General features: G+C 44.3%; 1 protein-coding gene across 31 annotated transcripts in view; it reads left to right on the forward strand.

Moving 5' to 3' along the window:
• DLG2 (discs large MAGUK scaffold protein 2) overlaps positions 1-22,903 on the forward strand; it is a 902,142-nt gene that overhangs the window by 580,365 nt on the left and 298,874 nt on the right. The window contains exon 8 of one of the 31 annotated variants that reach the window (XM_083736268.1): positions 1,746-1,928. The exons of the other annotated variants lie outside the window; for them this stretch is intronic. Within the exon in view, the coding sequence (XP_083592394.1) occupies positions 1,746-1,928 (183 nt within the window). The remainder of the gene's footprint in view (positions 1-1,745; positions 1,929-22,903) is intronic. 31 annotated transcript variants of the gene reach the window in all.

The raw sequence follows: 22,903 nt of genomic DNA on the forward strand, positions 1-22,903 counted from the left end.
GAGGAGGAATGGTGCAGCCAGTGTGGTGTAGTGGTTACGAGTGATAGACTCATAATCTGGTGAACCGGGTTCGCTTCCCCACTCCTCCACATGCAGCTGCTGGGTGACCTTGGGCCAGTCACACTTCTCTGAAGTCTCTCAACCCCACTCACCTCACAGAGTGATGGTTGTGGAGGAGGAAGGGAAAGGAGAATGTTAGCTGCTTTGAGACTCCTGAAGGGGAGTGAAGAGCGGGATATCAAACCCAAACTCCTCCTCCATGGTGCATCTGCAGCAGCAAAACCAGACACCTTCATCTGCCCCACTGTGCTCACAGTGGCCAACCAATTACCTCTGGAAAGGTCACAAGCAGAGCCATCAGGAAGCATTGCTCCCTTGAAGCGGACACGGAGCAATGGATCCAAACTACAAGAAAGAAGATTCCACCTAAACATTAGGAAGAACTTCCTGACAGTAAGAGCTGTCCGACAGTGGAATTTGCTGCCAAGGAGTGTGGTGGAGTCTCCTTCTTTGGAGGTCTTTAAGCAGAGGCTTGACAACCATATGTCAGGAGTGCTCTGGTGCTGTTTCCTGCTTGGCAGGGGGTTGGACTCGATGGCCCTTGTGGTCTCTTCCAACTCTATGATTCTATGATTCATGTTGCAGCAGGAGATGAGTTAAGACAGCTCTTATTGCTAGCTCTGCTGGAAGCAGCTGCATGGACACCCATCCCACCTGGCTGCGTCAAAGGTAGCAGTGAGACAACACAGGCCTATCTTGGCTGGGAGCAATTGGCATTTGGCTCCTCCTCTTCCCAAATTGCCTGCCAAAGTGATCATTCCATGTGGCTGTTACAGGGCAGTGTGTAAGAGTTGAAAGCCTGGCTTTTGCTCTGCCCTCCCTTTTCCTTTGCATCGTGTTTCTTAGAAGGTTGGCCATTACTCTACAAAACATGACATTGCTTCCCTTTACCACCATCACCACCTGAGCTTCTTATCTCGGAAATCCCAGAGCACACATATTCCTTTCCAACCATGCTCAAATCTGCTTTCTTCCGATTGTAAGGATGAGATACATGGTGTGTGTGTGTGTGTGTGTGTGTTTCTTGATTACCCTTCTGTTTATTACCCTCTGGTTTTTCATAGGCTAGCTGTTCTGTTTCCTTACGGAAGAGTTATTCTGATGACATGCCTATCTGCTTTAGAAAAAGAAGGAGGGAAAGCTTTTCTACTTGGGAAAAGGAGGAGGAGAAACTGAATTGTGTAGCTCCCCTCCCCTGCTTAGGATCCTCCTATGACTTTCTTTTCATCATTCCACAAGGGAGTGGAGGGTCTTGTAGTTTAGCCTTGTAAACCCAGCTGTGTAGAGCATTGATTGCTTCTGCCTGAAGCAGGGATGCTGTCAAGTTGCTCTGCGAGTTGAGTCATCTATTGACAAAGAGCTACTAGCCAGCAGATGATGCTGTGCAGCTCTACTCTCCGGGCTCCCACGATGCTCCGCTTATAGCAGCTGTCAAAGGTACTTGGAGGCTCTGCAGAACAGGACTTTTGCATCTGCTGAGAGAAGAAGAGAGAGGGAGGGTGTGCGTGTGTTGGGAAGAACTTTGACACCGGTGCAACATGAACGCCTATCTTCCTAGGCAGCACAGCTGCTGCAGGGGGTCTGAAGGGGTTGACCTTGCCAGAGGTGTGCCAACACTGCCTAGGGAGGCCCACTGCCCCTGTGGATGGCGGCAGAACTCCCAGGGGGGTTGCTGTCGTCCGCAGGCATTGCCACTCTCAGCTTCCGGACCCCATGGTCCAACTCTGACGCAGCCCAGGACTAAGTGTAGCACGTCGTGGGACAATGTGCAGAAAAGCCCCCCGAAAACCTTAGCTAAGGCAAAAGGGGCAGGAGGGGAATGGTGGACGGATTGCAGCTGCCCCCACAGCTGGTACCACCCAGTACAGGTGAGATGCTTTTTTCCCTTAAGTCTCTCCAACTCTAGGGACTCTCGAAGTCCAGGCAGGAAAAGGAAAGGAAAAGTTACACACATTGCCTTTTGGATTATAAAGTTTTCAAGCGAAGGCTGGAGGACTGCTTAGTGATGTTGCTTTTTTAAGGAAGTGAGATGTTCATTTTTCACAGGCATCGTTCTAAAAGTATGGGCATATGGGAGACCTTGCAATGTTCCTGTGTGCTTTTTCCTTCTCTTTTAATGTACTAATTTATTTGGGGGGTAGGAAGTATTCCCTTGCCTCACATTTAGTGGCTTTGCAGCATTTGACATTTGCATGGAAAAAATGGAGTGTGGTGTCCTTTTAGTACAGTATACTTTTTAAACGATGCATTTACTGAGGAATGGGGATGAATTACATTGCAAAATCTTAGATCTATGTAAAAAGATCGTACAGCCTCCTTCTCCCCGTTCACTTTGTGTGTGTGATTTATATGGGTGGTATCCAATGATAGTCATACATGGAGCAGACCCTGTAAAATAAGTGTACTCAAATTCATTGATTCTGATGAGTCTACTCTGAGTACAACTTACTTGGATATCACCCTATATATGTTTATTTCTCTAAGATGTAATTTTGATGTGAAGTTTTGATTACTTTATACTTTGATTACTTCAGTTACGCTAAAGATAAACTGAGAAATGCAAAACTAAAATCACATTGATTCTTCCATGACTAGTAATACTGGAAAAATATCTATACTTCTCTCTATCTGCTTCACACATACATAAATGCTTGTGTGTGTCCCCTACTACACACACACACACACACACACACAATTTCTCTGTCAGTCACTGTGATCCTATTCAGAAACTTCTGCTTCAATATCCTGCCAAATCTTTGTGGTGCCTTTTTAATTACTTGAATTAATATAATGTCATGAGGAGAAGAATAAGGAACCAAAAGCTGAATAAAGTATTATGGTGGTGCATAGTATAAGAGTCCTTCAAAGCACATAGATGTTTTCTTTGCAGAATTTATTTTTAATAATAATAATAAAAATGAATAGATAAGCAGTATAACACCACATCTCAGTTGGCTTTAGACTGTGCAGTGTGATATATATATTTATTTCCACAAGGAACAAAACACACATCTTACTTACAACATAACACTCTCAGGGTATGGGGAAATGAAGCCTAATGTTTGAAAAATTCAGCTTGTTAGTCTCATTTTCTCTGCCTATAGTGTTACATTTTGGAAGACGGGTTAGGTCTCAGTTTCCTGAAAGAGAAAGTGTAAAGGAAATGCAATTTGAATATAACTGAATATTGCAATATTGTTGTTGTTAGCACTGCTGCTATTGTTAAATACTGATCTGAAACTGAAAACATTTTAAAAGGTGCAGTGGGCTGCGCTACACATGCAAGGATGTATTCAGCACCATCAGTTTGCAGAGTGACATTTTAAAAAGAAAAGAAAAAGTGCTGGTCTCTGCCCTCAGTAAGTTTACAATCTAGAGATTGCTTGCAGGGGAATGTTGCTTTCAAAGAAGTACTCTGGTGGCAAAGGCCACAGCCACACCATATGCTTACGAACTCTTAGACTACGTTGACAGTTATTGACACACACACCCCAAGAATCTGGGTGCTATTGATTGGTAAGTGTGCTGAGGGGTCTCTTAACAGCTCCCACAACCCTTAACCATCTACAGTTCCCAGGATCCTTTGCTTCTCAATAGCATATTACTCATTTTGATTAGTCTAAGAAGGTGTTAAGCTGTCATGATTTCTATCTGGGTATTTAAAGGTTTCTAATAGTCCTGTTTCCCAACTAGCACACAGTCAAAAATGCCCACTACTGTTAGCTTTAAAATCTATCAATATATTCCCTAGTATTTGGAATTGGAAGTAGAAAAGGATGTTAGATGCCTTTATTACTTTTCCATTAAATGGAGCATATTAGACCCCAAAGCATCTTTGTACTGAGGATAAAACTAAGCAATGCTGTTATAAAAGTCTGTAGCCATAATTAAAAAGGTGTTCTTTCAGTGCAATCTCCCTGAGTCGGGTTTTCTGAGGCTGGTAATGGGGTTTTACAAGGGTTTTTGTTTCTGTTTTAAAAAAGATTATCTTAGAGTCAACACATTCACCCAAAATTACATAATCCAGATTGAAGTAATGGGATAAGAATGCAGGTCAAAAAAAGAAGATTAAATTGCTACTGTATTGGAGTGTGGGATTGTTTATATTGTAAAGCAAACTATTTAATACAACCTATTTTTATACACCACATTCCGTAAGTGCAGCACATTCAGTTTGTCAGTAATCTTCATAAGAACCTTGTGAGGTAGGCCAGTCTGGAATAGGATGGTCTGGGTTCAAGCCTACCTGGAATGGACTAATCATGCACTTCGACTTTAGGATCCCTTGATATCTGCATGTCTGGCTGACTGGAGATGCTCAGTGGAGCTGCTTAGCTGCTGTACTCAGGACTTACTTTGGGGCTTCCCATAGTCATCTGGTTGGCCACTGAGAGAACAGGATGCTTAATTCGATGGGACATTAGCCAGATCCAGCAGGGCTCTCATATTCTGAGATTTGCATTACTGTACAATATTAGATCTGCCACTTAAACCAACAGGTGGAAGGTTTGGTTAGTTTCTGGGCCCAATTCAAGGGTGGCTACTTTAGTGCTTAAAGCCCTAAACACCTGAGGCCCCAAATACCTGAAATATTGCTTCCTTTCCTACAGACCCTCATAGATATTAAGATTGGAAGAGGGGGCCCTCTTAATGGTTCCGCTGCCCTCAGAAGCTCAGGATGGTGGCTGAGACCTGGGAGAGGGCCTTCTCTGTGGCAGCCCCTAATTTGTTGAACTCCCCACAGAAAGTGTGTCTGAGATCTTCATTATGCAGCTTTCAATGAATGCTGAAGACACACATTTGTACCCTGCCCTTTGTCACCTGGTGTGTGTGTGGGGGGACCCATCCTATTCTTGTGACTGTAAATTGCTTTAAACTGTTCTAATGTACAGTGGTACCTTGGTTCTCAAATTTAATCCATTCCGGAAGTCTGTTCAACTCCCAAAATGGTTTGAAAACCAAGGCATGGCTTCCAATTGGCTGCAGGAGCTTCCTGCACTCAATCGGAAGCCGCATTGGATGTTTGGCTTCCGAAAAACGTCCACAAACCGGAACACTCACTTCCAAGTTTGCGGCGTTCGGGAGCCAAGCTGTTCAACTACCAAGGTACCACTGTATTTTAGATTGTTGTCACCTGCACTGGAACCTTATAGTAAAGATCAGGGAACAAATTGAGTTTATGGTACAATAGGGATGCTGTTGATACTTTTACATGCAGACTACCTCAGGAGCTAGTCATGGGGCGCTGTCACTGATTGCATGCCCTATGCTACTATTTTACACCTGGCTCATAGTGGTAGACCTTGAAATTCTAATAATCATCCTCAGCATCATACACTGCCACCTTCTCCTTTCTTTCATAACTTTCCTCCCAAGCTTCCTTTTGCCTCCCTCCCACCGACCTCCATCTGTTCCCTTACCTCCATCATTGGAGGCAGTAAGCTGGGGAGCACAAGTTGGGCAAGCGCCTGTTGCCCTCAGGTCCTCCTCCTGGGCTCTCCATGCGCACCTGGTTGGCCACTGAGACAACAGGATGCAGGACAAGATGTTCTTGTCCTTGCGTTCCTATGAGCATGTTCTTGTTCAATACCTTTCCAGAGATGAAAAGCAAATAAGGGTGTTATGTGGGCTTCTGCCTTCAGCAGCTGCTCGCTCTTCTCGGTGTTGCTCTGTGTCCTCCTTTTATGTCTGTTGGGTTGGGGGAGCCATGCCAGCTGCCACTTCACACCTGCACTTTCAAGCGCTTGAGCCCTTCTGTCTCTCCTGGATCGGAAGGACAATTAATGCCAGTTTGCAACCTTGCCATTGCAGTTCTTCCAGCTTGAATGTCACAAAGAGGTGCCGGAAACTGCTGGACCATGTAGAAATGTGCAGAGGCTCCAGCAAATGGATAAAACAGTGCCATTTCAGTTTAAATACCCTATATTTGGAATCGGCCACAGAACTAGCTTGCGGAAAGCAGGGGGGTTATATTTAGTATTATATGATATAGTATATGACTACTACAGGGTGCAATCCTGGCTTCGTCTGTGCCTTGAGTAAGTCTTGGAAAAACAAAGAGGCGAAGTGTATTTCAGGAGGCAAGGATGAACATGTAAAAGTACTTTTCCTTCAAGCAACTCCAAAGGATGAGCAAACGGGGAATAAATGGGGAGGGGCGACAAGTTACTTGCCTTCAGGCCACTCATCTCCCTTTCCCAATTTAGCAACATAGGAAGCCATCTTATACCAAGACAGATTACTGACACACACACACATACACCCCACTCCATGTTGTCTACAGCGATTGGCTGCAGATTCCCAGGGTTTCAGACAGGAACATTCCCCAGCCCTACCTGGAGATGCCAGGGATTGGACAGATACTCTACCTACTGAGCTATGGCCTATCACCCTCTTTCACGTTCACCTATGTAGAATAGGTGTCAGGACTTTGGCAGCATATCCTCATGGGCAGGTTTCCAGGGCCCATGTTTTGGTGGTGGGCCCTAAGAATGCCCTTGCTTGCATGTTGCTAATGCAAACTCCATTTTGGTGAGATGGAGATTGGTAGAGATGAAGGAGAGATTTATTCCATTCTCATTTTAATGTGGGTGGCTTGGGACACGGGTGGCGCTGTGGGTTAAACCACAGAGCCTAGGACTTGCCGATCAGAAGGTCAGCAGTTTGAATCCCTGCCACGGAGTGAGCTCCCGTTGCTTGGTCCCAGCTCCTGCCAACCTAGCAGTTCGAAAGCACCTCAAAGTGCAAGTAGATAGATAAGTACCGCTCTGGCGGGAAGGTAAACGGCGTTTCCGTGCACTGCTCTGGTTCACCAGAAGCAGCTTAGTCATGCTGGCCACATGACCCAGAAGCTGTACGCCGGCTCCCTCGGCCAATAAAGCGAGATTTGCACCGCAACCCCAGAGTCAGTCATGACTGGACCTAATGGTCAGGGGTCCCTTTACCTTTTTACCAAATTTGCGTCTCCCAAACTGATGCACAAATTGAGGCGTCAATCTCTCATTCTGACCAAAGAATGGATACCAACACACATACATTAGCAAAAAGGGAAAAAGGGAAGTGTGTATGCATTCACAAGAACGTTAAAAACATTCAAAGAAATTTTGTACTAATGTACAGTTTCGCTCGGCATATGCCTCTCTTCAGGTAATCTGAATGCCTTTTTCATGATGTTCTCTGAGAAATGCATATGAAAATGCCTACAGATTTTCATGCAGAAAAATCACCAACCCATACAGAGATTGGTTGAATTGAATTTAAGGTTGGAAAAAAGAGAAATCAAAATTGACAGGTCCATTGATCTGTTCTCGTAAGTTCCCTTTCACATGTGGATGGATCTTCCTGGCTCTGAAGCCAATCTCTCTCCCCCCCCCAACACAGCCTCATTATCTTAACCCTAATGCTCAGTGCAACCATCAACAAGCACACTCTATGGCCTCCTTTGCACCCAGAGACCTTGGGCGCATCTAGTAGATTCTTCTTAGACTCCTGTGTTGATATTCTGTTTTGGAGTATCATGTTTCTGCTTGCTGTATACTTGGATAATAGGTAATTCAGTAAGACAGCAAAGACAGCTGAGAAATGGCCATTAGAGCCCTACTTAGAGAGTCCATGAAAGCACTTAGCTGCTGGATAAATCTGTCTTAGCAACCACCGCCACAAAACTCACATCATGCATTATACTACAGTCCCAGAGACCTGGTGAGTCCCCCTCCCACACCTCTTTCTCCTTAGTAATATGCATTAATTTTGGCTGCTTTTTGCACCAGCTGCAGCTTCTAGACTAAGTCCAAGGGAAGTCCTATGTAGAGCATGTTGCAATAATCCACTCTTGAGGTTACCAATGCCAGGACACTTTTGACACCTGAGTGCTGACGATGATAAATAGCGACATCTACAATGACAAATAGTTCTCAACACCTACTCAGTTCTAGAGCAATTGCCTTTCCATTCCAAATCATTTTATGGCAATTATTGGGGTGGGGGGGGGGGTTAACTGTGTGTTTGCTTATGCAAGTTTGTTTCAAAACCCTGACATCTCCACGAAAGCTTCAGTTGGGTGCCACCATAAGGGAGAAAAAGCTGGACCTGATTTTCAGGAATTTCATAGAGGAGTTTCTGGAATTTTTGTTCAAAACAATTGTTAGAATTTAGGTGGAGAACATTTTTGGTGTAAAACAAAAGACCTCAGTGGGCCATAGTAGATGAAGATGCTTCCACCTAGAATTAAAGCCTATTATTTTAATTGCTGCTGTCCCAAATTGGCCATGGGATTTAACATTCACTGTGTTTTAACTGCCTCCTCTAGGACATATTGGAGGCTGATTCCATTTATGCGGTTCCCCTCCCTGAAAGGTCTGTCCTTGTGAAAGAAAGTAATTGATCTATGTGTTGATAGGGGAGGACCATAGCTCCGTGGAAAACACCTGCTTTGCATTCAGGTTCAATTTCTAAAGCAGAGGTGCCAACTTGAAAGAAATATTGTGGGGGCCCAGGTAAGCCCTGCCCCACATAATTGATTCCACGATGCAGTGCACACACAACATTTGAATGGGAATGCCCATCAACTTTGGGGGGTCCCAGCCCCCTCAATTATTTTGTTTGTTGGGGCTAAAGCCCCCACAGCACCTAGAAGTTAGCTTCTATGTTCTAAAGCAGGCATGGCCAAACTTGGCCCTCCAGCTGTTTTGGGACTACAACTCCCATCATCCCTAGCTAACAGGACCAGTGGTCAGGGATGATGGGAATTGTAGTCCCAAAACAGCTGGAGGGCCAAGCTTGGCCATGCCTGTTCTAAATCATATCTCCATACAGGACTTCCAGGTTGTAAGTTGCCACTTAAGAGGCCCATGAGTCGTCTCAACCACATATTTGAAGTTTCAGAGTGCCATTGAGTTCTTGACTGCTGATAATATCAACCAGCTGCTGTGCTATTCAGACAGAGGAGGAACTGAATCAGCTGTTTTTTTTCTTTCCTGTACAGATTTCTGCCTATTCAGAGTTGATTAATGCTATTGTTTCCCCATCTCTACTTGGAAGGATCTGTATCTCTATTCATCTCTGGATAGCCATGCTACTACATCCCTTTCATGTTTAGGTATCTCCAGGGCCATTTCTACCATTAGGCAGAGTGAGGCAGCTGCCGTCAACAACAACAGATTTTGGGTGTCATGAAAATGCAGCAAATAGTTGTTATTTCTTTTTATGACCATGATGTCAAGGTGTTTGTGGGATATTCTACCTCTGGTGCCCAAATAACTTGTGCTAGAGATGCGATCTGGTAAATATCTGCACCCAGTTGTTCCTTTAGAGTGATTCTTTGAAGCAAGACCACAAGGACTTGACTCCTTATCGGTTGGCAGAGGTGGAATTTTGTATGCCGGAAAGTGGGGATTAGCTTCTACACCCTTCTGCAAATTAATTGAAACAAAGCATGTTTTCTATGCCACATCAATCAGTCTGTCAAGCACCCACAAAAGAAGATGTTTTGGTGGTGTTTCAGTTATTACGGTGTTGGAAGCCTGCAGCCAATAGGAGGAATGATGTGCTTGCCACAATATATTGAGGTTCTACGAAAGAGAGTTATTCCAGAGTTGGAAAAGAGGTATCCTGACGGTACAGGGATATTGCAGCAGGATCTAGCCCCCTGTCACACATTGAAAGTGGTGAAGAAATTCATGACAGAGCAGCAAATACAGGTACTTGATTGGCCAGGGAATTCCCCGCATGTAAATCTCACTGAGAATTTGTGGGCTATATGCAAATGTTGCCTCTGTGCTGTAGACTGTACGACTATGGAGAAGCTCATTCAGGTGCTGATTAAACTCACATATATGTACATTAATAACAGATATGACCTCTGCTATTTTTAAGTAGCATTTGAACATGGTTTGGCATGGAGTCTACTAATTTTGAACAGTTCTGTTCATTTTCGGATTCCTGTACCACACTTCAATTAGCACCTGAATGAGCTTCTCCATAGTCGTACAGTCTACAGCACGGAGGCGACTTTTGCATATACTGTCTATTAAAGAATGGCATGATAAAATATGGGATTATGCCTTGATGGCAAAATCAGTGTGCATTATTAGATCTAGAGAACAAAATCAGAGCTAGGACTTTCTTTTTTTGTCCAGATGGAGGGTTTTGCTTTGTTTTGTTTACTAAACATTGTAGGAGATATTGATTGTTCCCCAATAAATCTCAGGAGTGCACAATGTTTTGAAAAGAGAAAGAAAAATGAGAGAGAGAAACAAAGTCAGAGAGATTTGAGTTGTGCAATTATATGCCTACAGAATGTTGATATGAATTAGCTTGCATCACTCTTCCAACTTCCTCCTTCAGCTCTATATACTTTTCAGCCACAATCACAGCCTTGTGGCCGTGGGGAGGGAGTGGCTCAGAGGCTTCGTGGTGCCAAGGGAAGACCTCAAGAGTTCCACATTGGTGACCAGTGAATCAGAATGTGAGGGCCTTGATAAGTAACTTGGAACTGGGTCTGAAGTGGACAACCAGGTGTTCAGCAGATGGTCAGTTGCATGCCTAAACTGTTTCCCCACAGCCTGTGTGAGCACACACTGTGATGTTCTGAACTGACTTTTTAAATTGGCTGGCATTTCCAGTTATTGCTCCACCATATGCCATCCCTGATCTGCTCCTGGCTATAGCCATGCAGGCTAAATTCTGTCAGATACTCAGTCAGCAGCTACGGAGAACAGCCTTCTTGCTAGGTGGTAGTACTGAAATAGGACAAGCATTTGTGAATCATTGTTATTTTTCTTAATCCTCCAAGACCTTTCCGCCCAACATGCTTTCCAAGGCTGGTAGTCAAGTAATTTATCCCATCCTCTCAAGGAGTTCCACTTGCGCAACAAGACTTTCTTCCATCTCCTCTCCCCATGCATGACCTGCACCCCCCTCAAAACTGTTCTGGAGGGTTGGGAGAACCCTTAGAAAAAGGTTTAGGGGGAGAGGGGAAGTCCCATTTTACAAGCAGAAATCCTTGTGTTCCTGGGATGGTTACTTATTGGATACAACTCCAAGAAAATATCCTATATGGTAATATAAGACTGCCAATGACTACTGGTATGATGGCTATATGCTAAGTTTAGAATAAGAGGTGGTATGTTTCAGAATGCCAGTTGCTGGGGATCACACTCTGCCTCCAAATCCTGATATTACTGCCTCTGAGTTTTACTCCTCCAGCTGAAGCTCTTCTCCCTCCAGTCACCCAATGGTTTCCTTAACCTTACCCTCTAATACAATCCTGTTCTGCCACAAGTCTCTGGCAGCTTGTAGTGATTCATTCTGGCTGAGCTATGGAATACATTGTCACCTAGAAGAACTATGAACTTTAAAAGGCCCGCATGTCATTCTGTAGTTGCGTGTTCCTGCATGTCTTCAAAGCAGGAGAAGTTACAAGGTAGTCTTCCACAGGGTCCAAGGAAGATGAGAGAGCAAAGTTTGTAGGCCTAGCGGTGGACTCTCCACCCACAAGTGGTGTGATCTATGAGTCCTATGATCCAAAAGCAGAGGGCAAATGTTGACTTTTCATAAAGGATTTTGCAAGAACATAATATACACATTTCATCGGATGCATTAATACAACTATTAATTGTACCTCTCAGCTTGATCAGGGCAACTATTGTTGAGAACACAGAGAACATGGCATTTACAGTAAACCTATATGCATTCAAGGCAGAGCAGACTGAAACCTTTTCTCTGCTTTTTTGCACTGACCTTCCATTGCCTTGGGATGTGAATTGTATTGTTGCTTAGGAGAAGAGAACTGCATTGTGACTGACAAAGCTGCAAGCTGCAGCATCTTAAATTGAAACTGGTGTGATACAAGCCCATGAAAAATGCATCTTTAATGGAAAAGGCAGCTGACCTTTAACTGTTGGAGAGCTTGTGGAAGTTGTTAAAGTGAAGTTGGCTTTGAAGTGGGCTGAATCTGTCATGAGGATATAAGCATCCTCCTCGGAGCATGCTCCTCTGACTTGATAGCATGCTTTAGATTTCCAACGAGCTGCCTAAGCATTAACACATCCAGGCAAATCCACTGTATCAAATGGAAGTAACCTAATTCTGGGGATGGATTGAGCACTATCCGCTGCTAAATTATACACCGCCCCAATTCTTCTCTGGCTTTTGCATGCCAAGAGTCCCAGTTATAGTCCCCGGCATCAGCAAGGACGATTTCACTGGGACGCAAAAGTGGTCAAGTGAATGTATGAATTTCCCAAGGGTCAGCCAGACACTGAAGCCTGGAGTTGTAGCTTGGTGGAGCCAAGCTTGGTATACGCAGTCCTGATCTAGATGGACCAGTGATCTGAAATGGACTTAAAATTAGCTTCTTGTTTTTCCTGCCTGCTTGCAGTGTTTGTTTCTTTCCTGGCTCAGCTACCAGTTTGCTTGTACAGAGAGCCTTGAATGCCTGCATATTAGTTACAGTGAGCTCACTCTTCTGATTCCTTTAGAAGGAGCCTTGAGGATGTGGACAAGACACTGCAAATGAAGACAGATGCAGGGAGAGCATACAGTTTCTGTAAATGAACAGGGGGTGGTGATTTTTCTTCTCTTTGTCAGTCAGGTGAAAGGTTTTGGGTTTTTTAGGGTTTCTGTAAAATGTGCCATCTATCAATCTGACCCATATACCACCCATATATTTTGTTGTTCTGCCAAATATTGAACATTCCACCTTCACCCCCATTGTCATAATCTTAGGCAGGCAAAAATGAATCTAATTGAGTGCCCAGTGGGCTGTGATGCTCAGGATTTTGCAAGCTAATATTTGGGAAACAGTATGCTGTGCTTCCAAAAAAAAAAAAAAAATGCCGTTAATACTACCCAGATGTGCAGCACAATCTCCCTTTTAGATTTGCTGTTTTGTCTTGCACCCTTCAAAATGTACAGACATCCACGTGGATAATGTTATTGTATGTCGTTTAGTCACTAGGTGACGCTAGACTTAGTTGTGTCTTGGTGGAGCTTGTGATTTGCTATTTGGGAACATAGGAAGCTACCCTTTGTCAATCTAGCTCAGTATTGTCTTCTCTGACTGACAGTGGCTCTCCAGGATTTCAGGCCCTGAACTCTCCCATCCATACCCGGAGATGCTGAGGATTGAATTTGGGACCTTCTACAACCCTTCCCTTTCTATAAAGCTTCTTCTTCTGCTTCCTGACTGCTGCGTCCTCCAAACCTTCCATGACAGCATCTTTGACTCATTTCAGTTATATTCCTTGGCTATCACAGCACTTTTGCAGGAACTTTTTTATATACGAAAAGCTCTTTCGGTATACAAATAATACTTTCACTAATGAAACTCCTAGGACAGTTTGGAAGAATTTAATTGGTCTATATGGCCATAGCCACACCATATGGTTTCTTTAGTGATGACTTCAGGTAAACTCCCCCCTCGTGCCTGAGGGCATAACACAACTCCAAAGTGGGGCAAGCTGTTATTTAATTACCCACATTGGGGTTACTTTCCTCTTTCCTCTAAAGCATCTGTTACGGGCTGTCGTCAGGGATCAGGACCCCGTGAATATAAATGACGAGATTATTGAGCTGTTATCCCATGCGATGAAGCACTGCAAAATTCTTTCTTTCTTGACTACCCCTTCTGCCAGGGAGCTTGAAGGGGACTTATCCAGTGTTAGATTGACAACCCCTGTAAAGTCAATCAAGCACAGAGAAAACGTTGAACCAAATGTCATCCCGGGGACTTTGTGGCTTGTAGAGCTCTGGACTTCAGGTCTCCCTTGTCAAAGTCCAATGCTCTTCAAATCTAGAAGCTGAGCATAGGTGGACTCTCTGTGGAACTACTGTGATACAGAATGAAGTTAAAGTGTGAGCTGTTACTGCAGAGAAAGGATAGCGAAGGGTAACGTTATATTTCCAGGGCTGAGCAAAAATGGCATCCATGCTATTTGTGGGTATCAAAATGCAGGGAAGGGCTTTTGCTGAATATTCTTGGGTATTGTGCATAGTTAAACAGGAAGTCCCCTTCATGGATCACTGCCTTGCCGTGGCGAAGGGGCTTGAAGAACTCAGAGAAGCTATGAACTATGCCGAGCAGGGCACCCAAGATGAACAGGTCATAGTGGAGAGTTTTGACCAAACGTGATCCACCTGGAGGAGGAACCGGCAAGCCACTCCAGTATCCCTGCCAAGAAAACTCCATGGACAAAGACAACAGGCATATAAAAGATATGACGCTGGAAGATGAGCCCCTCAGGTCGGAAGGCGTCCAACATGCTACTGGGGAAGAGCGGAGGACAAGTACAAGTAGATCCAGAGCTGATGAAGCGGCTGGGCCAAAGCCGAAAGGACGCTCAGTTGCGGATATGCCTGGAAGCGAAAGGAAAGTCCAATGCTGTAAAGAAAAATATTGCATAGGAACCTGGAATGTAAGAACCATGAACCTGGGTAAGTTGGAGGTGGTCAAAAATGAGATGGCAAGAATAAATATTGACATCCTGGGCATCAGTGAACTAAAATGGACGGGAATGGGTGAATTCAGTTCGGATGACTATCATATCTACTACTGTGGGCAAGAAACCCATAAAAGAAATGGAGTGGCCCTCATAGTCAACAAAAGAGTGGTGAAAGCTGTACTGGGATGCAATCTCAAAAATGATAGAATGATCTCGATACGAATCCAAGGCAGACCTTTTAACATCACAGTAATCCAAGTTTATGCACCAACTACTTGTGCTGAAGAAACTGAAATTGACCAATTCTATGAAGACTTACAAGACCTTATAGAAGTGACACCAAAGAAGGATGTTCTTCTCATTATAGGGGATTGGAATGCTAAAGTAGGGAGTCAAGAGATAAAAGGAACAACTGGCAAGTTTGGCCTTGGAGATCAAAACGAAGCAGGGCAAAGGCTAATAGAGTTCTGTCAAGAGAACAAGCTGGTCATCACAAACACGCTTTTCCAGCAACACAAGAGACGACTCTACACATGGACATCACCAGATGGGCAGCATCGAAATCAGATTGATTATATTCTCTGCAGCCAAAGATGGAGAAGCTCTATACAGTCAGCAAAAACAAGACCTGGAGCTGACTGTGGCTCAGATCATCAGCTTCTTATAGCAAAATTCAAGCTTAAACTGAAGAAAGTAGGAAAAACCACTGGGCCGGTAAGATACAATCTAAGTCAAATCCCTTATGAATACACAGTGGAAGTGAGGAACAGGTTTAAGGATTTAGATTTGGTGGACAGAATGCCTGAAGAACTATGGATGGAGGCTCGTAACATTATACAGGAGGCAGCAACGAAAACCATCCCAATGAAAAGGAAATGCAAGAAAGCAAAGTGGCTGTCCAATGAGGCCTTACAAATAGCGGGGGAGAGAAGGCAAGCAAAATGCGAGGGAGATGGTGAAAGATACAGGAAATTGAATGCAGATTTCCAAAGAATAGCAAGGAGAGACAAGAAGACCTTCTTAAACGAGCAATGCAAAGAAATAGAGGAAAGTAATAGAATGGGAAGAACCAGAGATCTGTTCAAGAAAATTGGAGATATGAAAGGAACATTTCGTGCAAAGATTTCCACAATAAAGGACAAAAGTGGAAAGGACCTAACAGAAGCAGAAGACATCAAGAAGAGGTGGCAAGAATACACAGAGGAATTATACCAGAAAGAAATGGATGTCTCGTATACCCCAGGTAGTGTGGTTGCTGACCTTGAGCCAGACATCCTGGAAAGTGAAGTCAAATGGGCCTTAGAAAGCACTGCAAATAACAAGGCCAGTGGAAGTGATGGCATTCCAGCTGAACTATTTAAAATTTTAAAAGATGATGCTGTTAAGGTGCTACACTCAATATGCCAGCAAGTTTGGAAAACTCAGCAGTGGCCAGAGGATTGGAGAAGATCAGTCTACATCCCAATCCCAAAGAAGGGCAGTGCCAAAGAATGCTCCAACTACCGCACAATTGCACTCATTTCACACGCTAGCAAGGTTATGCTTAAAATTCTACAAGGAAGGCTCAAGCAGTATGTGGACCGAGAACTCCCAGAAGTGCAAGCTGGATTTAGAAGAGGCAGAGGAACCAGAGACCAAATTGCAAACATGCGCTGGATTATGGAGAAAGCTAGAGAGTTCCAGAAAGACATCTACTTCTGCTTCATTGACTATGCAAAAGCTTTTGACTGTGTCGACTACGGCAAACTATGGCAAGTTCTTAAAGAAATGGGAGTGCCAGATCACCTCATCTGTCTCCTGAGAAATCTCTATGTGGGACAAGAAGCTACAGTTAGAACTGGATATGGAACAACCGATTGGTTCAAAATTGGGAAAGGAGTACGACAAGGCTGTATTTTGTCTCCCTGCTTATTTAACTTATATGCAGAATTCATCATGCGAAAGGCTGGGCTGGATGAATCCCTAGCCGGAATTAAGATTGCCGGAAGAAATATCAACAACCTCAGATATGCAGATGACACAACCTTGATGGCAGAAAGTGAGGAGGAATTAAAGAACCTTTTAATGAGGGTGAAAGAGGAGAGCGCAAAATATGGCCTGAAGCTCAACATCAAAAAAACGAAGATCATGGCCACTGGTCCCATCACCTCCTGGCAAATAGAAGGGGAAGAAATGGAGGTAGTGAGAGATTTTACTTTCTTGGGCTCAATGATCACTGCAGATGGTGACAGCAGCCACGAAATTAAAAGACGCCTGCTTCTTGGGAGAAGGGCAATGACAGGCCTAGACAGCATCTTGAGAAGTAGAGACATCACCTTGCCAACAAAGGTTCGTATAGTTAAAGCTATGGTTTTCCCAGTAGTGATGTATGGAAGTGAGAGCTGGACCATAAAGAAGGCTGATCGCCGAAGAATTGATGCTTTTGAATTATGGTGCTGGAGGAGACTCTTGAGAGTCCCATGGACTGCAAGAAGATCAAACCTCTCCATACTGAAGGAAATCAACCCTGAGTGCTCACTGGAAGGACAGATTGTGAAGCTGAGGCTCCAGTACTTTGGCCACCTCATGAGAAGAGAAGACTCCCTGGAGAAGACCCTGATGTTGGGAAAGATGGAGGGCACAAGGAGAAGGGGACGGCAGAGGACGAGATGGTTGGATAGTGTTTTCGAGGTTACCAGCATGAGTTTGAGCAAACTGCGGGAGGCAGTGGAGGACAGAGGTGCCTGGCGTTCTCTGGTCCATGGGGTCACGAAGAGTCGGACACGACTAAACGACTAAACAACAACAACAACAACAAACAGGAAGTGGTGGTGGCCATCAACTTGGATGGCTTTAAAAGAACATTATACAAATTCATAGAGGGAAATGGCTATTGATGGCTACTAGCCATGATGGCTGTGCTCTGTGTGTGCCCTCAGTTCACACTCTGTGTGCACAGGTAACATAGATAAATCTTTGCAACCCAAAGAGTTTACAGGTTAAAGTGGACAGGAGAAACATTGGAGCAGTGGTGGGGAAACCTGTGTCCCTCCAGTTGTGTTAGAATTCAGCTCCCATCAGCCCCAGTCAAGATGGCCAGTAGTCAAGGGCGATAGGACTTGGAGTCCAAGAATGTATGCCTGGCCATGGGTTCCCAATCCCTGCAGTAATGGAGCAGATTTTATGGCTTTTAAGACATAGTGCGTGGCATTCAACTGAAGTTTTCTTAGAGTAGACCTATTGAAATTAATGAATCTTTGCCATGTTCATTACTTTCAGTGGGTCTGCTCCCAGTAAAACTTAGTTGATACCACCCCTTGAGTGCCATTGATGTTTATATTTGTCTGGGATAGAAATATCCCTTTTTGGAATCTTCCCTTATATCTCATTTTTCTTAGGGAGGTTCCTCTCAACAGCTGGCTTCCTGGATGGGCAGTGCCCTCTTCAGGTATTCAGAATGGACCACATTAGATCTACCCCCATCATTGTTTTGGTCCACCCTCTGGAACCATCTGGTTCCTGTACAGCTGGAGATGCCCCGCTGTGGTGTAGAGCCAGTGTGGTGTAGTGGTTAAGAGCGGTAGTCTCGTAATCTGGGGAACCGGGTTCGCGTCTCCGCTCCTCCACATGCAGCTGCTGGGTGACCTTGGGCCAGTCACACTTCTCTGAAATCTCTCAGCCCCACTCACCTCACAGAGTGTTTGTTGTGGGGGAGGAAGGGAAAGGAGAATGTTAGCCGCTTTGAGACTCCTTAAAGGGAGTGAAAGGCGGGATATCAAATCCAAACTCTTCTTCTTCATCATCTCATTTTCCAGGGTTTTAAAATGCACATACAAATCAAAATAATAAATAGACACATGGAGATGCCGGGGTTTGAACCTGAGCTCTCTTGCATAAAAAGCTGGTGCTCTATCAATGAGCTACAGCCCCCCCCCCAAACGAACGCAGAACACGAACGGATGAGGAGTAGGCAGCCTTGTTCTAGTTTCAAGTCTTTTCCCTGCAGAGAAAAACGCAACAAGGGTGGGTACAGTAAGATTATCCCACAGTGAAACATCTGTCTCTCTCCCCCAACCCTCCTTATCCGTCAAAAAGAAGAGCTTCTGATTAACATTTTATTTGCGAGATAGCAATCTGATAGCACATCTAATTAGGAAATTTACATAACACATCCTGAATTCCCTTTGCCCGCGCATCTGTGGCACTACTTCATCTGAAGGACTTCTTTCGGAATGCCGAAGTCGTGCGTTCCTGAGGGTCCTGGCTGCCTTTTCCTGCTGAGAACTCTCTCCTCCTCCCTTAAAAAGAATGAAACAGGAACTTCCCATCTTTCAGCACAGGTAAGGGATGTTGGGTGAATGTTGGAGTATGGTGATGATAAAGGGGAGTATTTAAAAGTCAGGGGTCTCTTCCTGTCCTCGCACCTCTTTCAAATAAAAGGCTAGTTACTGTGAGGTTTATAAAATGATTGTCAGAATGGAAGTTTGGCCAAGAGTGGATTAACAGAGCCAGTGGGTACTGCTAGTGACTGCCTTAATAGTTCCGGCAGAATTGCCTAGAACCTTCATTTTTTGTTAGGGAGGTTCATCTCCGTAACTGATCTCCTGGATGGTTGGAGCGTTCAGAATGGACCAAGGGGGGAACATGCAAGCTCTGCCCCTGTTCTTGTTCCTTTGAAAACGGTGAGGTTCCTAACCATCTGGGCATGTCCCACATATAGTAGAAACCTGGTTCTGTAACATGCAGGGAGCCGCTAAGAGTCAAAGTTGCTCCCCGCTTTTCAAGTTTATTCTCTGTGAGTTGGAAGATGACTGGAACATCAATTGGAGGAGAAAGGGAAAAGCTGTTGCACTCAATGATTCCTGCATTGCAGGGGGTTGAAGTATGTGACCCTTGTGGTCTTTACCAATTCTATGATTCTTTGAATATATCTCTGCATCCTTCCCATATGTGGAAGCACATGTCCTGAAGGCTTGAAGAGGGCTAATGAAAAACTTGAAAGGGGGATGCAAAGTAGCTAAAAGAGGTGTGATCTTGGTGCCTTCAAGTGATGAGAAACTGCATTTTGGGGCAGACAGATATGGAAGAGAGCTGAAGGTGGGCTCTATAAGCGTCTTAAGGAGCTGGTAGAGATCTGGCACAGGAGCGATGGACTCTGGTGTTTAAGAACCTGACATTTATATTGCTAAATAAATGCAAGTATGCAAAATTTTCTAATAAGGATTCAGTGACCTCCTTCCAAAGGAAGGTGCAACTGGATCAGCATTCTATCCCTGGAACTTCTGGCCACTTGGAAGAAGTAGAATGAGCATGACATTGTAATTGGTATGGAGAAATTAATTTTCTCCCCACCTCCTACGCACATGCTAGAACTCAGGGTCACTCAATGGAATTGATTATGGCAGCAGTTTCTGGAGAGATAAAAGGAAGCTCTTCTTTTGGATTTGCATATCCTTTGGGGTAGATCATGTCGAATCAATTCTTCTTTTTTAGGTGTTCCGCTTTCATGCTGTTGTGGAAATTATAAGAGAAAGTTGTTGATTATCTAAGCGGATAAAGTTGGTTATCCTTAGAAGTGGATTAGGAATGGAAAGATACTCAGAAGAGAACAGGTAGCAATGGGTCCAGCGTAAGAGCAGAAGTACTGGAGAATTTTGATATGTCCATATTCTGAAGCCAACTGCCTAATCCACACTTTATGAACTAACATATGGATCAGAATGGCCCAATGGACTGGCTCAGTATAAGCTAATATTGTTTACAGTGATTGGCAGCAACTTTCCAACGTTTTGGGTGAGGAACATACCCAACCCTATCCGGAGTTGCTGGGGATTGAACCTTGGATCTTCTGTATGCAAAGCAGATCCTCTACCACTGAGCTGTGGTCCTTCCCCATTCCAGTATAAGCCCATACCTCCAAGGAGGCACTGGTCTTGATGGAAGCTGGGCATAATTATTGAAGGGAGGTGAGACCTCCTTAACCCTGAATTAAGGCAATGGCACATAAGTTGATTCTTTATGGAATGCATTCGAGGCCACAAGTGGAACGTCCTATCAGGCTGCAGCTCACTAGTGTATTGTGGTGTAGTGGTTAAGAGTCTCGTAATCTGGGGAACCGGGTTCGCGTCTCCACTCCTCCACATGCAGCTGCTGGGTGACCTTGGGCTAGTCACACTTCTTTGAAGTCTCTCCGCCCCACTCACCTCACAGAGTGTTTGTTGTGGGGGAGGAAGGGAAAGGAGAATGTTAGCCGCTTTGAGACTCCTTAAAGGGAGTGAAAGGCGGGATATCAAATCCAAACTCTTCTTCTTCTTAGGGGTATATCTGTCCTGCCCTCAGTTTGGGGATTAGGTGTGCTAGCTTCAGTGCAGCAGCGTCTGCCATTTGCAGATGTATAATGGTGGGTTCTTGTGAGTTTGCAAAGCTGCCTCTCTGGAATGGCTCATTGTTAATGTACACCATCATATTGGGTCCTGTATGAAAGATTTTGTTTGCAAAAACTCTTATTGTATCATCCTAGAGATGTCTTCAAAGAGCCCTCTTTCAGTTTTTCCCTGTGCTGCCTATGGTTTTTGTTGGGAGTTTTTCCCGTCTTGTTAGTAAATATTTTATGGCACCATCTGCTAAATAATGCATTCTAAACTCCTTGTTAAATGGGTTTTGCTCAATCTCGCTATAGTAATTCTGTTAAACTACAGAGCTCCACTTATCACTGTGCATCCAGCTACAGTTGAAATCTGCAATGTTCATACAATCGGGATCTTTCTTTAGAAATAAGAAATGGCCAGTTTGCTTCTCATTTATAATGCAGAGTCCACTCAACATATTGAGAGGCTTCTGTTGGGGGCAATGCCATTTTCCCAGCGATATTTTGTTGCTTGGGAAATGCAGATATAGTCTCTTTCCTTTCCTTTTCATTGCTGTTTTGCTTGGTGCCTGGAATGTGGTTGCCCAAGAGTGGTCACAAACACACAAAGGTTACGGGGTGAAGGATCAGGGCTGTAGACACAAAAACCTAGTGCATTAGACCAAATGCCCATCTAGTACAGTATCCTGTTCTCATCTGCTCCCTTGGACCACAATTCCCATGGCCATTGGCTGATGGGAGGTTGATGACAGGTGTAGTCCAACAGCATATTTGGAGATATAGGTTCTCCATTCCCTGGTTCTCCATGCTCTTCTAACCTCACTCAGGACATTGCTTGTCTCTGGGAGTGGATGATGACACTGAAGGATGCTCAGAAGAGATTGCATCATTCAGACTGAAAAAATGCCCCACCTCTGAGTTATATAGTCAGGGAGGGCAGGTGAACAGGGAGGAAGAGCAAGGAAGCTCAGGAGTTATTGGGAGTGGTCAGCACCGAGTCTCCTACTGAAATGTGGGTCTTGGCAGGTGCTGAAATCTGCTGATCTCTACTGACACACTTTTGTTGTGATGCGATGCAAAGGAAGAGGCAGTTTCAACAGTGCATCAAAAGTTGAGTTTTCTGTCTCATCCCCCACCTTGCTTTGAATTGACTTCTTTTCCCTAGTTTTCATACACCCGACTGTTTTTTGCTGTCCTCAAAACAGTAATTTTCATGCAGGGAGAGCATTTGTTTCTTTCAAATGCATGTTGACGGTTCTCTTGTCCCGGTTCCTCCAGCCCTTCAGTCTCCATTTAGCCGAGCTTTATTGACAGTTCTCTGGGTCTGCTGCCATTATGTAGAGAAAATTGTCAATCTTTCTGAGCCCCTTAATCATGTTTGTTGCTCCTGCCTGCATTTTAATAGCCTACGGTGCCTTCTTTACTTATGCAATGAGACATGACAGGGGTTTGCTTTCTGGGGATATTAATACTCTCCCCAGGTACGTTGTTAGGTTTTAATTGGCCCCAGACAGATTCTGCTGTGCTACAATGAAATTATGATCTGAGATGGCAAAACTGCACTAAAAGCACACTAGAGCCAAGGTATGCTCAAGTGAGGCCTGTCTGTGTATCTTGTGTGATAAATAACAATTGGTACAGTTGAGTTGTACAATTCCCACTTCACAATCACTGCATTTAGCAAAAATTGCTCTGTTGAGAATATGCAGCCGGTTCCCAATCTACATGTTCATATAATTAGCATATTGGATTTTCATTTTGCTGTATGCCTTGGTTAGAGCCTTTATTACTGCGTCACTTGTTAGTTCCAGAAAGCCATGTGATAAAACAAGGCACAATTTCAGTGTTCAAAACCCAAATTAGCCTATGCAATTCCTCAGTAGATATATAAGAACTGAAGAACAAAAGAAGTCCCCTGCTGGATCAGGCCAGTAGCCCATCTGGTCCAGCAGCCTGTTCTCACTGTGGCCTGTGGGGAACCTGCAAACAGGACCTGAGTGCAAGACCTCCTTTGGTTTCCAACAACTGATGTCCAGACTCCAGCTGTGGAGAAAGA

Source organism: Podarcis gaigeae (assembly GCF_964106915.1).
Source record: "Podarcis gaigeae genome assembly, chromosome: 4".
NCBI lineage: Eukaryota > Metazoa > Chordata > Lepidosauria > Squamata > Lacertidae > Podarcis > Podarcis gaigeae.